Here is a 13,877-nt window from a genome sequence, read left to right on the forward strand (position 1 = left end):
TTCAAGCTGTATTTCTTATGAAATGGAATACAATTACCTTTCCTTGAAAATCTCTTTAAATTCAAAGCTTTTTTCCTTTTCTCTTGAAATTCAATTTGCAGTTTAATTTCAACAACCTGAAATGTAAAGCAAGTCTAATAAAGCACTTTTATTTTACAAATAAACTAATGAAGATGAAAAAACCATCACAAATTGCAAGAGTCTTAGTGAGTGGGTACTTTACCTGCTCAATGTTAGACCAGAAATACTCTATTTCTCTAGCAATGGATGCTGCAATCCTCCTCAGTTTGTTCTGTTCTTCCCTTTTAGCTCGCTCTTCATTAAGTTTCTTTTCTTCATGGTAACGAGCCACAGTTCTTACCATCTAAAATACCATGAAATACTGAATTAGGTTACCTGAAAGTAGCTATCATTGCATTTCTTAAGATTAGAGTAGTTAGCAGCAGCCAGATGTTGACCAGAGCTTTACACACATAGCACTTACCTCCAATATCTTTAATTCTTACCATGCCAGTAAAGCAACAGACATGAAACTCAAAGAAAAAACAATACAACTATAACTAGGAAATCAAGTAGGAAACTCTTAATTCACTCTCTGAATACAAAAATTAGAAAAAATTCCACTGAAATTAGCAGCAAACACACAAAAGAAAACTTTTTTTTCAGATAGCACATATGAAGTCACAGAAATTACACAAGATGTCAGAGACCAAAGCTAAAATGAGTTCAAAAAGAGTGTACATACACGAATGAAAGATCAGTCAGTGGCTGTTAAGACTGACTTGACTGCAACCTTTAGCTCAGGAGGTCCCTAAAACATTGACTTCCAGAAGTTTGAAGCATAGTGCCAGGGGAAGGATCATTTCACATTTGTCCTTCCTGTTTCTCCTATTCTTAAAAACCTACCATTGGCCACAAATGGAAATCCAGATTTTAATTATATTCAAAATGTAGATATTTATTGTACAAAACAATACTTATTTCAATACTTTTCTTCTGAGTTTCCATCATTTCAGAATAAACAGTAGAAAACAACATGGCAATTTAAACTAATGACCTTCAGTAGCTCTCTTCATTACCCTAAACTGGTCATAAATGTATCAAGAAAAGATGCAAAATTGCTGGTATCCATAGAAAACCCTTGCTTACTGTAAATTGTAATAGATTTTATATATTTGATCTCACACCATACACATTTTCATTCCACTACTCTATTCCTGCTGTGCTGCTCTCTTCCCCTATGGAAACAGTTCTCTACCATGTTTCCACTACTGTCTTTACTCTTACTTTTCTGTGAGATTAGGAAAAAAGAACTAGACAGACAACCACACCCAATGGAAGTTATTTACAAAATTCTGTATTTACTCTTTATTGGCAGGAAATAACTCACTTGTGAGACAGGCATGACAACTCTATTTTTCATTTAAATATAACCCAGTCAACATATTGACTGGGCTCCTAAACAAGCTATTTGATTTCCAGAAGAATAAAATCCACAAACTGTTATTTGCATCCACAATCTGTACAATTATTCAGTCTGCCTCAGGTGCCATTCCAAAACTGATAACACAACTTATCATTTGACGTAAAAGTTAGTGCCTCATCTTTCCTTTACTTATATCTGTGGCAGAAGATATTTCAATAGCTTTGCTACGAAACTGAGTGATATCAACATTTATTGTTCTGAGCCATAAAACGTTTTTCAAGTACCTTCTTAGCAGTTGCCATCTTCCACCTTCTCTCCTGAGCAAAATCAGTTGCCATCCACTGCATTTCTTCCAGCAAATAGTCCCAGTGGGATTTTGGTCTTGGTGCCTCTTGGAGTTTAGGCAGACGCCTGGGGGACCATAAACCTTCCTTTCTCAGTTCTGCTATCCGCTGGTGGATTTGATTTTCCTTAAAAAGAAGTTCAGAGACTTACAATGAAGCTGCAGAATGCAGCACCTGAAGTCACAGAATCAGAGAAAAATAGTAATTGCTCCTACTATATTAAATTAACTGACAGGAAATGAAAAGGTGTAAAGGCATGGCACAGAAAATATCTTACCAGCTTGACTTGCTCAGCCAGCTTGTCTTGAGAGTTTTCCTGCGGCACCACTGCTGCATTCTGAGCTGGACTTTGCGTTTTAGGTGCTGCTGCTGCTACAGCTACGCCAGGAGGCTTGGATGCAACAGGAGACAGGGACTTGTTTGTTGCTGGAGAGGTCCTGTTTGTTTGCACTGGGTATGGAGAAGGCGGTGTTGCGCCTGGGATCGCTGCTGGAGCGATGGATGAGGTAGGTGGCAGTGGATTTGCTGCAAGACGCTGAGAACTCTGAGCAGGATCTGCAGATGGTCGTGTCAGAGTCACAGTCTGCCCAAGAAACACACTGGTTACTGATGAGTTGAGGATTCAATACTTAGCCCACACTACAGCAGAACACAACGGAGACTAATTTAATAACAAACGTACACCTGCGTTTTTACAGGAAAAGGATTCAAGTGTCCAGTGGAATTAAAAGATGAAGACAGAGTTCTTAGACATTACTGGCCATGGAAACAAACACATGCTCACCCCACTAAGGCTCCCGTACCTGTTGCTGTACCGCGGCTTGCGGCTGTGACACTTGGCTGGGCGCCTGTCCTTGCACGTGGATCGCCGGTGGCACCTGCTGCTGGAGCGGCGCAGGCAGCGGGGCGGCCGTCAGGGGCACACTTTGGGGCTGGATCTTCACCTGGATCTGCGGCTGGGCCGGAGGTTCCACCAGCTGGGGCTGCTGCTGCTGCGGGAGCTGCAGGGTGGCCGGGAGCGAGGCCATGGGGACGTTGGCGGGCTGCAGGCGCGCCGGCAGCTGCGGTGGCGGCGTGTGCAGGCTGGCCGCGTTCTGCACCGGAGGGCCCTTGGAGGGGTCGTACTGCTGCTGGCTCTGCTTCTGCCCCGTCAGCTGCACCGTCTGCGGAGTGGGAGGCATCCCACCTGCAGGGCAAGAGGAGACACGGCCCAGGTGAGATTAAAGCGTCCCATGGCTCTCTGGTGATTTCAGGAGGAAATCGACTGCGAACAGAGTGGTTTTGTTACTTACTTCGCCACAAGACACCATCACTTGAATATACCACATCACAATCACAAAATAAATCACCATTACAATAAACAACAAAGTACTTCATGCACAGGACTGTAACTAGAATTTGGAGCACAGCAACTAAAAAAGAGCATGTCATTATAGGTCTTCTAAATTTTGTGTACTCAAAAAAAAAAAAAGGACTGGTGAGCTAATGGAATTTAACCTAAAAAATCAGCATAAAGTCTAAATACTACTTAGTTCTTTCTAAGAACACATTCACTCTAACACATACTCTAAAGCTTGGCATGACTAATGAATAAAAATTTGTTGTGATGTTCCAATTAGATGGTTTCCTTTCCATAAATCATTGATTCAGTTCCAGAATTCTCAGACTGGCCATTTTGCATCAGCACCTGTGACGTATTTCCATGCCCACATGCACCTTTGGAGCCCGTCACTCAGCTCCTTAAACAAACCAGGCATTGCATACCAAGTATTAATTTACATGGAGAAGTGTGTGGTGGGACTAGGATCTTGGCAGGCCAGAAGCCCAAGTTTCTAGTTCCATCACCAACATCTCCTTGTGAAATTAATGTGCAGCTGGCATGTGGTGACACAGTACCTTGTGCCGTTGGCATTAGCTGTTGAAGAGGAACTCCTGAAGCCACACCCGGGTGCTGAAAAACCATCCCATGACGGCCCACTTCAATTCGTGGTCTCTTAGACGAATCTGTGATATTCAAATTCCATTTATGGCATGGTATAATGGAATGGGTTCAATTTTACAAAGCAAACTACTACACATGATTCCGACATCAGCTCCGAAAATTACAACTACTGTACATGTGTAGCATTTATGAAGAACATGCTCCAGGGGCAGAGTCCCTCTGACTTCAAGTTGGCCATCTCCAATCTTCTCAGCCAGAACAATCAACCTAACCGTGTCTCCATGCCTGTCAAATCCAGGCCTATCTACTGGGAGTGGAGTGCACTCTTCCCACAGCACCAGTCGCAGTAGATAGCCCTAAGGACCTGGCGATTCCCAAGGTGAGGCAAAAATGTATTCCAAGAGTTACAGAACAGTGGGCTCCAATCACTGTTTGAAAAAAAAAGAGGATGGAAGTGGAACCGTGCCTGTGGAACATACCTGCTGGTGCTAGGGCCTGCTGCTGTCTCTTAAAAGCTTCAATCTCTATGGTGCTCACAGTCCCCGCCGCTGGAGTCCCTGTATGCGTTTGCTACAGGGAAAAGAAAACAAATCACAGAAGTTCAATCTGCAGATGGTCTGACACCAGGAGAGACTTTACAAACGGATCTAAGGAGGCCAGCACAGAACAAGTCCTTCAGAACAGCTCTTCAACACAGGAAACAAGACTCATTCAATATCTGCTATGAAGTTTCAGCTGTCCACAACGCACAGATACTCTTCATTGAGTTTAAATTTTACAGTGATGAAGTTGGTTATACATAATGCACACCTATATTTTGTTAAGTGATACCAAACTCAAGATAATGGAATATGTAAAAAATAAAGTATTTTTGTTACTTTTTTAAAATTAATGGAAATGTTCATCAGTGTATTACATCTACGTGGAAAATCAGTAACACATAAATTCATCCTCATCCTGAAAACAGTTTAAGGTTATTTGAGTCCCCAGCACACTCACTCTCAGGATGGAGCTTTGTGAGAGTTACTATTGAAATATTTCAGGAAAAAGCTAGGAAGATGGAATTAAGAACCTCAGCCAAAGTACACAAGTTCCAGTTCCAGTTTTCCAGATGCTGGACTTGTACCTGTTTGCACAGCTGGCAAAATGAGTCTCATGAATAAACTCAGTGAGGAGAAACAATATTGCCATAAGGCTAAGGTGACATCAGAGCTCACCAGAAATTACTATCCATTTTGTCTGAGGATAAACAGCACACAAACCATGAATTAACAAGCATGGAAGAGCACTACTGATATCAAGATGCAAAAGGAATCACTGGGCTCTGATTCAGCAAGCTGAAATTTAGCTTCAGTAAGATCACACAGTGCATTCAAACTTTATTTTTAAATCACTACATTTAATATTGGCAATGATGGCAAGAACCTATCCCAGAGAATCCTTTCAGCAACAAGCACAGCTGACAGACTCACCTACAGGATTACTGAGGCAAATAGATTTGGGTATATGACAATTTTCATGTTCTTTGGGCCCTCAGCACACTGGCAAGTACTTGTTAATGTCCATCAGTGTCTGTGCAAGTCCAATTTCTTTCAGTGAGTTTCCAAATCATTTTTAAATTCTCCTCAATATTTGGCCATGCTGTACCAAATATTCTACTACGAAACTTAATATGAGAAAAATAAGGGCTATCCCAAAAAATGTCTTAAGAGATACCATCAGAAAATACAAACACAGACTTTATATATGGCACTCTGCATCCTGGTAAATTCATTAATTTAGCACTCTAGTTCTCAAAGTGTACTTTTCTAATGGTGAGAGCCTTACACATGTTGAGGTATAGTAAGGGTTTGAAAATGTTGTGAAAAATTTTTATGACAACATAGAAAGACAGTAATTTCCCATATGTTTTTTTTTTTCTTTACTTTATTCACAGGTATTTTCTTCTCTGATTTTAACTGAAATTTTACCACTGCAAATTAAACCCACTGAGGTAAACATTAGTCTGTACTGAAAGAAATCACAGCAGTGACATCCTGCAACTTCAGTGCTTCTCTGCATGGTATTAATAATCACGGCCAACATCGCCTACAATGACTGGGTCTAAAATGCTCCTTTTTGAGCTGAATATATCTCAAGCCCCTCAGACTCAATCAATAGCTATGAATAAATAACACTTAATCTCGGTGCTGCTCTGAGGGCATTTGCGGACACTCCAGTGATACAGCTACAGCCTGAAGATGTAAATTCTGGTTTTAAGTATCTCTGACTCATATTCACAGTTCACTGCCACTTCACACTCAGTAGGGATTAAGTTTTCAAATATTTGTCTTGTCACAAGGTAGACACGCAGCATATTTCAGGTCCAACAGCCAGTGTCTGGCAGAGCATCACAGACCTGGGCATTCACAGCATTTTCAAAATAAGCCACAAAAATTGGTTGTGTAAATGCTACTAAATTGACTAACAAATTCAGTTTATGTCCCATTTGCATCAGATGCTACTGGGACATCAGTTTAAGAAATTGTATTCTTCAAACTCCACAGTAAATGCCATTTACTTCACCTGCTCTCTCCTTCTGGATGACTGCATACTCACAGTTCCAGGCTGTATCTCTGCTTTAGGATTTTTGACTGACATTTTCTTAAGAATATGCCTCCCAGCTGTCTGCATTATCATGGTGTAATTTAGGCCAGACTCTTCAGAGAGGAGACATGCAATGCCTTTAGAAACTGCAGTCACATACCACTAATATTAGACTAAAACTGTCCCAGCTTTAATTAAAATAATGTAGCTGTCCCGAGGTCATGATTATGCAGCACGCACACAATGAATGTGTGCACTTCTCATCACTCGGAGTGCTGCACTTCTGCACTGGGATTTGAATGGTGATGCTGACTGGGACACATTATTTCTCCATAAACAATCACAAAGAGCAGGACTGATGGAAAGAAATGCCACTTTCTCTCAGCAGTTTGTGTTAAAAGTCAGTACCACACAGAGAGTTTGGTACGTTTTTAGCATGAACCAGTTTTCCTGAAACTGGTCTGACATGGTACCTTCAAAAATATCATCACTGCTGCAGCTACAGTTTGATGGTAACACTGATCACTACAGTAAATAACCTGATATAATATTAGGTATTTTAAACAGCCTAAGTGAAGCCTGACTACCTAAGGAGACTTCCAAGACATGTCAGTACTGGCCCTAAGGAAGAGCTCTTAGTGCAATCCCCTTTGCTGCACAACTCCTTTGCACAATATCACAGGGAACATCCCATTTGTTACACACAGGAACACAACCCATCTTGTATTTCATTTCACTTTCCATTCCCAAAGCCTAGATAAAGGCAGCACAGCCTGTACAGCTGCTGTAGTACAGCAGAGTAATTCACCCTGTAACACCTGCTGAGAATATCATTGAGCTAAAATGTAAATATTTTAGTTGCAGACGGAATTGGAGTATATTACTTCTCAGGGTATGTATGCAGTGATGGCTGGATAACAGAGTTGAAGGCAGCTGCATAAAACCACATCAAACTGAAAAGCTGCATCATCACTGATCCATGAAAATTTTAACTGATTATCACATTTATTTCTTGGCTTTCTCCAGCATACCTCATGAAAAAAGAAAAAGATTGTTAAAAATGACTTTTATAATAAAAATAAGCACTTCTGTTTCTTCTTCCCAACATTTATGGCAGAGCTAATGGAAAGCAGTTAATTATTTAAAATAAATTGTGTCAGAGGATTAGTATTGTTGTTGAACACATTTCAGGGAAGGCAAATCCAAAACCTTCTGTAGCCACACTCAAAACCTTTAATACATATGGGGAAGAAAAAAAAAAGAAAAGAATTTTAGAAGAAATCCACAATTACAATGCCACAGACAAAGAATCCATATTATCACTACGCAGAATGCACAAATGAACCAAATGCATTAGGGATACAAAAGACAAACAAACCAAAGTGAAAACATTCAAGCTGAAAGTTAATGCAATAAGCCAGCAACCTGGAGACAAAGCTTTAACTTCCTCAAGGCTTCAGTTATACTGATGCATTTGAAGACTGCAAAGGTTTTTTGGTTTTGTTTAGATGATAAGGGATGGGCTCTTGGGAAAATTCTAATTCATCTAAGAAATATCAAATCTGAATGAAGAAAAAAAATCTGGGATGAAACTACATTTTAGAACCATTGAAAAGTACCTGAAATGGTTGCTGCTGGGATGAAAAAGCAGCAGAAACATTTGGAGGAAGCTGGGTTGCTATAGCGACAGGAGTACCAGTCTGCCCATCCTTTCCTGTCACAACCTTTACCTGAGAGAAATATTTTGGGAAAAAAAAAAAAGAAGGGAGAATCATTTTCTTTTTAGAAGTTTTTCTTTTTTTTTTAACTGTTCAACACACTCCTTTGGTACTGATGGCACCTCACTGAAGAGGGGATAATAACTATACCACCATCAGCACAGCTTGTTTCGAGCACAGCCCATTTTTAGAGTTCTGTCTTACTTTTAATAGCAGAACAGAGCACAGCCTTGACTGTTTATTGTGACTTCTAGTCACTGGAAACAACGTTTCCTTAAATCCAGTTAACACAGAAGTGTGTTTTAAATTAAATGATTGCTGCTGCTAACGGACAACAAATTAGCATGACAGACAGTTTGAACGTAAGAGAGCTTCAACATTTATTTAAGCAATGAGCACAGCCACCATTCACTCTCCCCTGGAATTCCCAAAGAGATCAACCTTCCAGGCAAGGGATGAAGCGCGTTGCTTTAGCAGAAAGTGATAAAGAGGGGGGGGGGGAAATAAAACAGAAGGCGACAACAAAATACAAAGAAAGAACATATCAAAAGATGTCTCAATCTTTCAGAAGGACTCATCACTTGAAAACACATAAAGACTTCTGCTGCTGCATACTGCAAAATTCTCCAGCAGTTTACAGGGACAAGCAGCTTCCACAAACAAAAGAGGATCCACCACGAGAAGGCAGCGAAGTACAGCAAATTCTCAAACACACCACGGGGTAGAGCCTCGACTCATTTAAAGTGTAGCAGCGCCACTGACTTCAAGGAACCTGTTCCATTTACACCCACTAAAGACCCCTCAAAGTGTGCAGATGGTAGTTAAAAATACCTGGTTATTTCAGCTGACAAACACGAAACCCAACAAGAACACCTAAACAATTTGACAAAACACAAACCAGGTGAAAAAAAAAATACTGAATATCCATTATCAGTAAATTACAGTAACAGGCTAGTTTTTATGTTACTACATAAAGTAATGATTCCTTCAAAATTGACAATAACTGTAGCAAGCAGAAATGTATGTTCCTAACCGAGGAGTTCAGACAACAAAGCAACGAATAAATTAAACTTCAGCCATTTTTGTGTTAATAATTTCCCACAAATTCCAGCTGAAGGCATGATTGCTAATGATTCATACCTAGGAGTCATCAAATTTCAGTGAAGGCACTCATTTCCCAAAGGTATTGAAAGCAACACGAGGCTCTTTACAAAATATTGGTTCTTCTACAAACTGGCAGCTATACACCCTTAGATATTTTCACAAATTTTAGAAGATATTTATGAGTGCCAAGTGGTGCAGGGGCATCAGTTCTATCTACCCTGCTGCAACCACTTGCCATGTTGGCTTGTGGGCAGGCTCTGCACCAGACCAGTGCTCCAGCATCCACAGATGGGTACAAACGTGCAGGAAAAGCTGCACAGCACCTGTTTGTGGCAAGCTTCTTTCAAGTTCTTTGGCATTAATAAACAGTGAATTCAAGCTAGTTAGTAATTTAAGCCTTTGCATAAGTAACAAAGTGAACTTGTCAATGTCCAGTCTGTAAGTGTTGGTTGTTAATCCTTTAAACAGCAACTCACACACAGAGCTCCAGGGCACCCCTGTGTTCTCCCTCACTAATTAGATTAATTCACTTTTTTGTTGGCTGCAGCAACATTGAACTTCAGTAACATCTATGATTAGAAGTCACGTGAGTCAGGTTAACCTCTTGTAATGCTTTAGCTCATTCTTTTTTGGTTTCTCCAAGTCTAGGTAAGTGAAATTCAAACTATGATTCCTAGTCACAACCATTCTGAGAACTTGTAACCATTTACACGGTTCTACCATCTTTATTTGTGTGCAATTAGGCCAGTTAAAGCTCCTTCTCTATTCTTTTATTTTAAATCCATAAATCTAACAGCACACTCAAACCAACCCATCGAATCACCCTACCCAGCAGAACTGCATTCTCTCAGGCCAACTATTTTATGAAAAACTGCCATATATCATCAAGCAACAATGATTTTCCATGTCCTGTCCCATTCTTTAATACTTCACAATCCCAGTGCTACAACATCATCTACGATTTTATTCCAAAAGAGTTTCTTACCTCATCATTGATGACCTCAGATTGTTCTTCCTCTTCTTCCTCCTCCAGATCCAAGTCATTTTGCCTCAGGTATGCTTGCAGAGGAACACAATGTTTCTTCTTAAAAGCTAGAAAGTCCATCATATTTCCTTGAAGATGTTGCAGGAAAAACAGTTCAATCAAACATTCCTTAAAAGTTTCCTTAAGAATTTCCATCTGCTTGTGGTGATGATCCAAACATAGTTTTCTCATTTGAGCAGTTTCTTGGTTGGCAGGAGGAATCTCCTCCAACTTTTTGGGTTGCTTTTTCACTGCTGTGTTAGCTGTAGGAGTGAGAGGAAGACTGGACAGCCCCTGTGGCACAGTGGCCCGTGAAGGACTCGTGGGAGGAGGAGGTGAAGTCATTCCAAACGCACTCGGCCCTCCAACTCCTGCTATCAGTCCACCAGAAGTCCTGTCAAATCCAATGGGTCTACTCAGCTGCTGCCCTTGAAGCACTTGCTGCTGCTGTTGCATAAGTTGCCCCTGGATAATATTGCTGATTTGGGGTGGCAGGCTGGTCGTTGTGATGTGGCCCGGGCTAGTCAGAGATTGCATATTTGCCCCGCTGGCCACGGGGCTCTGAGGCCCCAGGTGGTGGATGGTGCCCCCAGACTGCGAGTGAGGCTGCGAAAGCCGGCGCTCCCTCACCGTGGCGGGCGCCCCAGACGACGGAAGCTGCACTTGCGCAGCAGCCCCCTGAGCAATCTGTGCAATTCCCGGTCCCTCCTGGTACACGAAGTGTCCGCCGTTGGAAGGGCTCAGGCTGATCTGCCTCACGAGCACGCTGGCATCCACAAAGCCTCTGGTGGGGCTCTGGCTGCACATGCCCAGGCCGGGCCCGGGAGTGCCTGCCCGCACGTTGGGCAGAGCCTGCACCGGCACCGGGTTGGGCTGCGTGGGGCTCTGGGACTGCACCTGCTGAGGCAGCGGAGAGGTGACCTGGATGTAGGAGGGGGATCCATGCTCAAAGCGCCTCTGCTGGGGGCTGAACTGAAAGCTGGGAGACGTCGGGTTGGGGAGCGGCAGCGGGGTGAGCGTTATCTGCTGGTTCCCCGAGGCCACCGGGCCCACGTTCTGCAGGGTGATGTTCACGTTCTGCCCGGCCACAGGGCTCCGGCTCATGATAAACTGCTGGATTTGGTAACTGGGCGACTGCGGCGCTGAGGGACTCGCAGAAGGCGCAAAAGAGGCTGCAGGGGACTGGGGTAAATTTGCCTGTTGTTCTTCTCCCTCACTGCCTGTGAAGGACCTGGATCTCTGCAGCTGGCGCTGGGCATTCTGAGGACCATTGCCATGGTGCATTCTCACCGATTTAAAGTTTTACAGTGTACTCTAAAGAAATACACAGAAACAGAAATTCAGGGAAGGTAAAAACTCTTCTGCAACTGAAACTATTTAGCTACAACTAGAAAGATTACCTAATAGCAAGAATTCTGTCATCCTGGTATTGCAGTTATTTAAAATGTTTCAAATGATCCGAAACACTCAGCACAACAAAATCCCACTTAAATCCCTCATAAATTTCTCTAGCTAATACTGCTATTGAATAGTCTTACAAATGCTGTTCCCCTTAGCTAAGCAGAATGACTTAAAATAATAATAATAAAAAAAGTGAACAGGACTTTTTCCCTTGCTGTGGAACTTCAAGAAACAACAGTCTCCAGTATCAAAGGCATCTACTCTTTTTTCATGTTCATTATTACCAATGTTTCAGTGCTTTTAACTCTTAATATAAAGTTATTGTAAACATAATTGCTAAAACGAATAGTCCATTGTTTCAACAGCAACTGAAAATAAGAAAATGGACAGACTATTCAACTTTATTGTTGAAGCTACTGAAGGCCAAGTCATCTGAACGTGTGTAAAACTACTATACTTGATGCTTAACTTTGCCTTCTCTTTCCTCCAGAACACATAAAGAGATGAAAATTAACCAAATCTGCATTTCATTTAAAATGCTGTTTATTGAGTCACGCTACCCAGAAATCCCAAAACGTTTTGGTTTTGTATTTCAATCACACACGAACAAAAATTCCAATGACATGCACTGACAGGTAAATTCAGGGCTGGGAGTCACACAGAAATAGCAGCAAGAGAAAATGAAACCCGATGGGTTGTTTGTTTTCTTTCCTTTCAAAACGTCTCTCCTCTTTTGAAAGCAACACTTTCATTTTTAGCATTTCAGGCCCAACACACACAAGCATGCTGCCACTCCTTTGTGTTCCTCACTCCAAGTTGGTCGCAAGTGGCAACAGGCAGCGGCACAGCGGCACGGCAGCACTACTGGGAAGCGGCGGGATGCAGCGAGTGCTCTCCCGTTCCTCCGCTGCCCAAGCAGGCAGCAGCACATCACAACCCTCCGCTCCCCTGTCCTGCCCTATTTGCAGCGATCTGCCCAAGCCCTGGAGGCGGTGATATTCCCTTCCTTGCCCCGGGAAAGAGGCGGCTGTCCGGGAAGGTGGAACTAAGGCGCTGTCACACACGTGCCAGCAGCGACAGGGGACCGAGAACCCGGGACCTCCCGCGCCGGGGGTACCGGGGAGCGCAGCCGGCACAGCGGCTCCTCCGGGCGGGTTCCGTCTCTCCTGCTCCGGAGCTCATCCTGGCGTGTCTCGCCTCTGCGCACCGGGGCTCATCCCGGCGGGTCTCGCCTCTCCCGCACCGGGGCTCGCCTCTCCCGTACCGGGGCTCATCCCGGCGGGTCTCGCCTCTCCCGTACCGGGGCTCATCCCGGCGGGTCTCGCCTCTCCCGCCCCGGGGCTCATCCCGGCGGGTCTCGCCTCTCCCGCACCGGGGCTCATCCCGGCGGGTCTCGCCTCTCGCTCTCCCCGGAGCTCAAACCTAAGCGAGCTCCCTCAGCAGAGCGGGAAGGGGGAAAAACTGCACTCTTTACAGGCCCCTTTTCCAAAAGACTTAACAATACTGCAATTCTTCGAGGTATTGTGGTTATTTCACAGCGCCGATACCAAATAATTAAAATAATAAGACCGTGCTGCTGCTGGTATCGTTTGAATCTTAATTACCCGCACCTCACTAACACTTACGGCCCTAGTGAAAACACTTAATTAATTACAGGCCGATAAGGGAGGTCCCGAAGCAGGGATCGCCTTTTGTGTGCGAGCAGCGCGGCGGGGCCGACCGGGCCGGGGGCGAACCGCGGCCCCGCCGCCGCCGCTCCGCGGGGACTCCCCCCGCCCGGGGCTCCTCCCGCCGGGGCCGCGCTCCCCCGGCCCGGCCCGGCCCTGCCCGCCCCGCGTCCCCCGCCCCGCGCCGGGCGGGCCCGTCCCTCCGCGGCCGCCCCCGGTGCGGCGGGGGGCTGCCGGGAGCCGTTCGGGGCGGAGCGGGGCGCGCAGCCGGGCCCGGGCGGGCCCCGCGGGCCGCACTTACCGCGGGCGCCGCGGGTTCCATTCGCTGCGGGCAGGAAGCGCGGGCGGGGGCGCCGCTACCAGCGCCGGTAGGAGACAAACCGCGTCCCGCCGCGCCTGCGCCGCCACCCGCGGGCCGCGCCGCGCCTGCGCCAGCACCGCGCCTGCGCCCACCGCGGAGGCGGCCCGCGGCTCCTGTCGCGATAGGAACGGGCTCGGCGACACGGCAGAAAAATTATATTTATTGTAGCAGAGGCAGGGGAGGGTAAGGACACAGCAAAGGGTAGTTGCTGGCCGCGCAGGGAGCAGGGCTGTCAAGACACGGTGTGAAAATCCACACTTGCAGCTCGCGGGGCTGGTACTCCTCAGGGCAGGAGAGACCGGGA

The 13,877-nt window shown here is 44.8% G+C and overlaps 1 protein-coding gene across 1 annotated transcript in view; it reads right to left on the bottom strand.

Moving 5' to 3' along the window:
* Window positions 1-13,590, bottom strand: part of EP400 (E1A binding protein p400) — a 46,807-nt gene extending 33,217 nt beyond the window's left edge. Inside the window, exons 1-9 of the mRNA XM_066199357.1 lie at window positions 13,514-13,590; window positions 10,106-11,458; window positions 4,192-4,282; window positions 3,667-3,774; window positions 2,574-2,956; window positions 2,048-2,353; window positions 1,711-1,896; window positions 224-364; window positions 38-116 (exon numbers count right to left, since the gene is read on the bottom strand). Of these exons, the coding sequence (XP_066055454.1) occupies window positions 38-116; window positions 224-364; window positions 1,711-1,896; window positions 2,048-2,353; window positions 2,574-2,956; window positions 3,667-3,774; window positions 4,192-4,282; window positions 10,106-11,428 (2,617 nt within the window). The 5' untranslated portion in view covers window positions 11,429-11,458; window positions 13,514-13,590. The remainder of the gene's footprint in view (window positions 1-37; window positions 117-223; window positions 365-1,710; window positions 1,897-2,047; window positions 2,354-2,573; window positions 2,957-3,666; window positions 3,775-4,191; window positions 4,283-10,105; window positions 11,459-13,513) is intronic.
* Window positions 13,591-13,877: the final 287 nt, after the last annotated feature.

Source organism: Chamaea fasciata, unplaced genomic scaffold, assembly GCF_029207755.1.
Source record: "Chamaea fasciata isolate MVZ Bird 193981 ecotype frontalis unplaced genomic scaffold, bChaFas1.0.hap1 SCAF_18, whole genome shotgun sequence".
Lineage (NCBI taxonomy): Eukaryota > Metazoa > Chordata > Aves > Passeriformes > Sylviidae > Chamaea > Chamaea fasciata.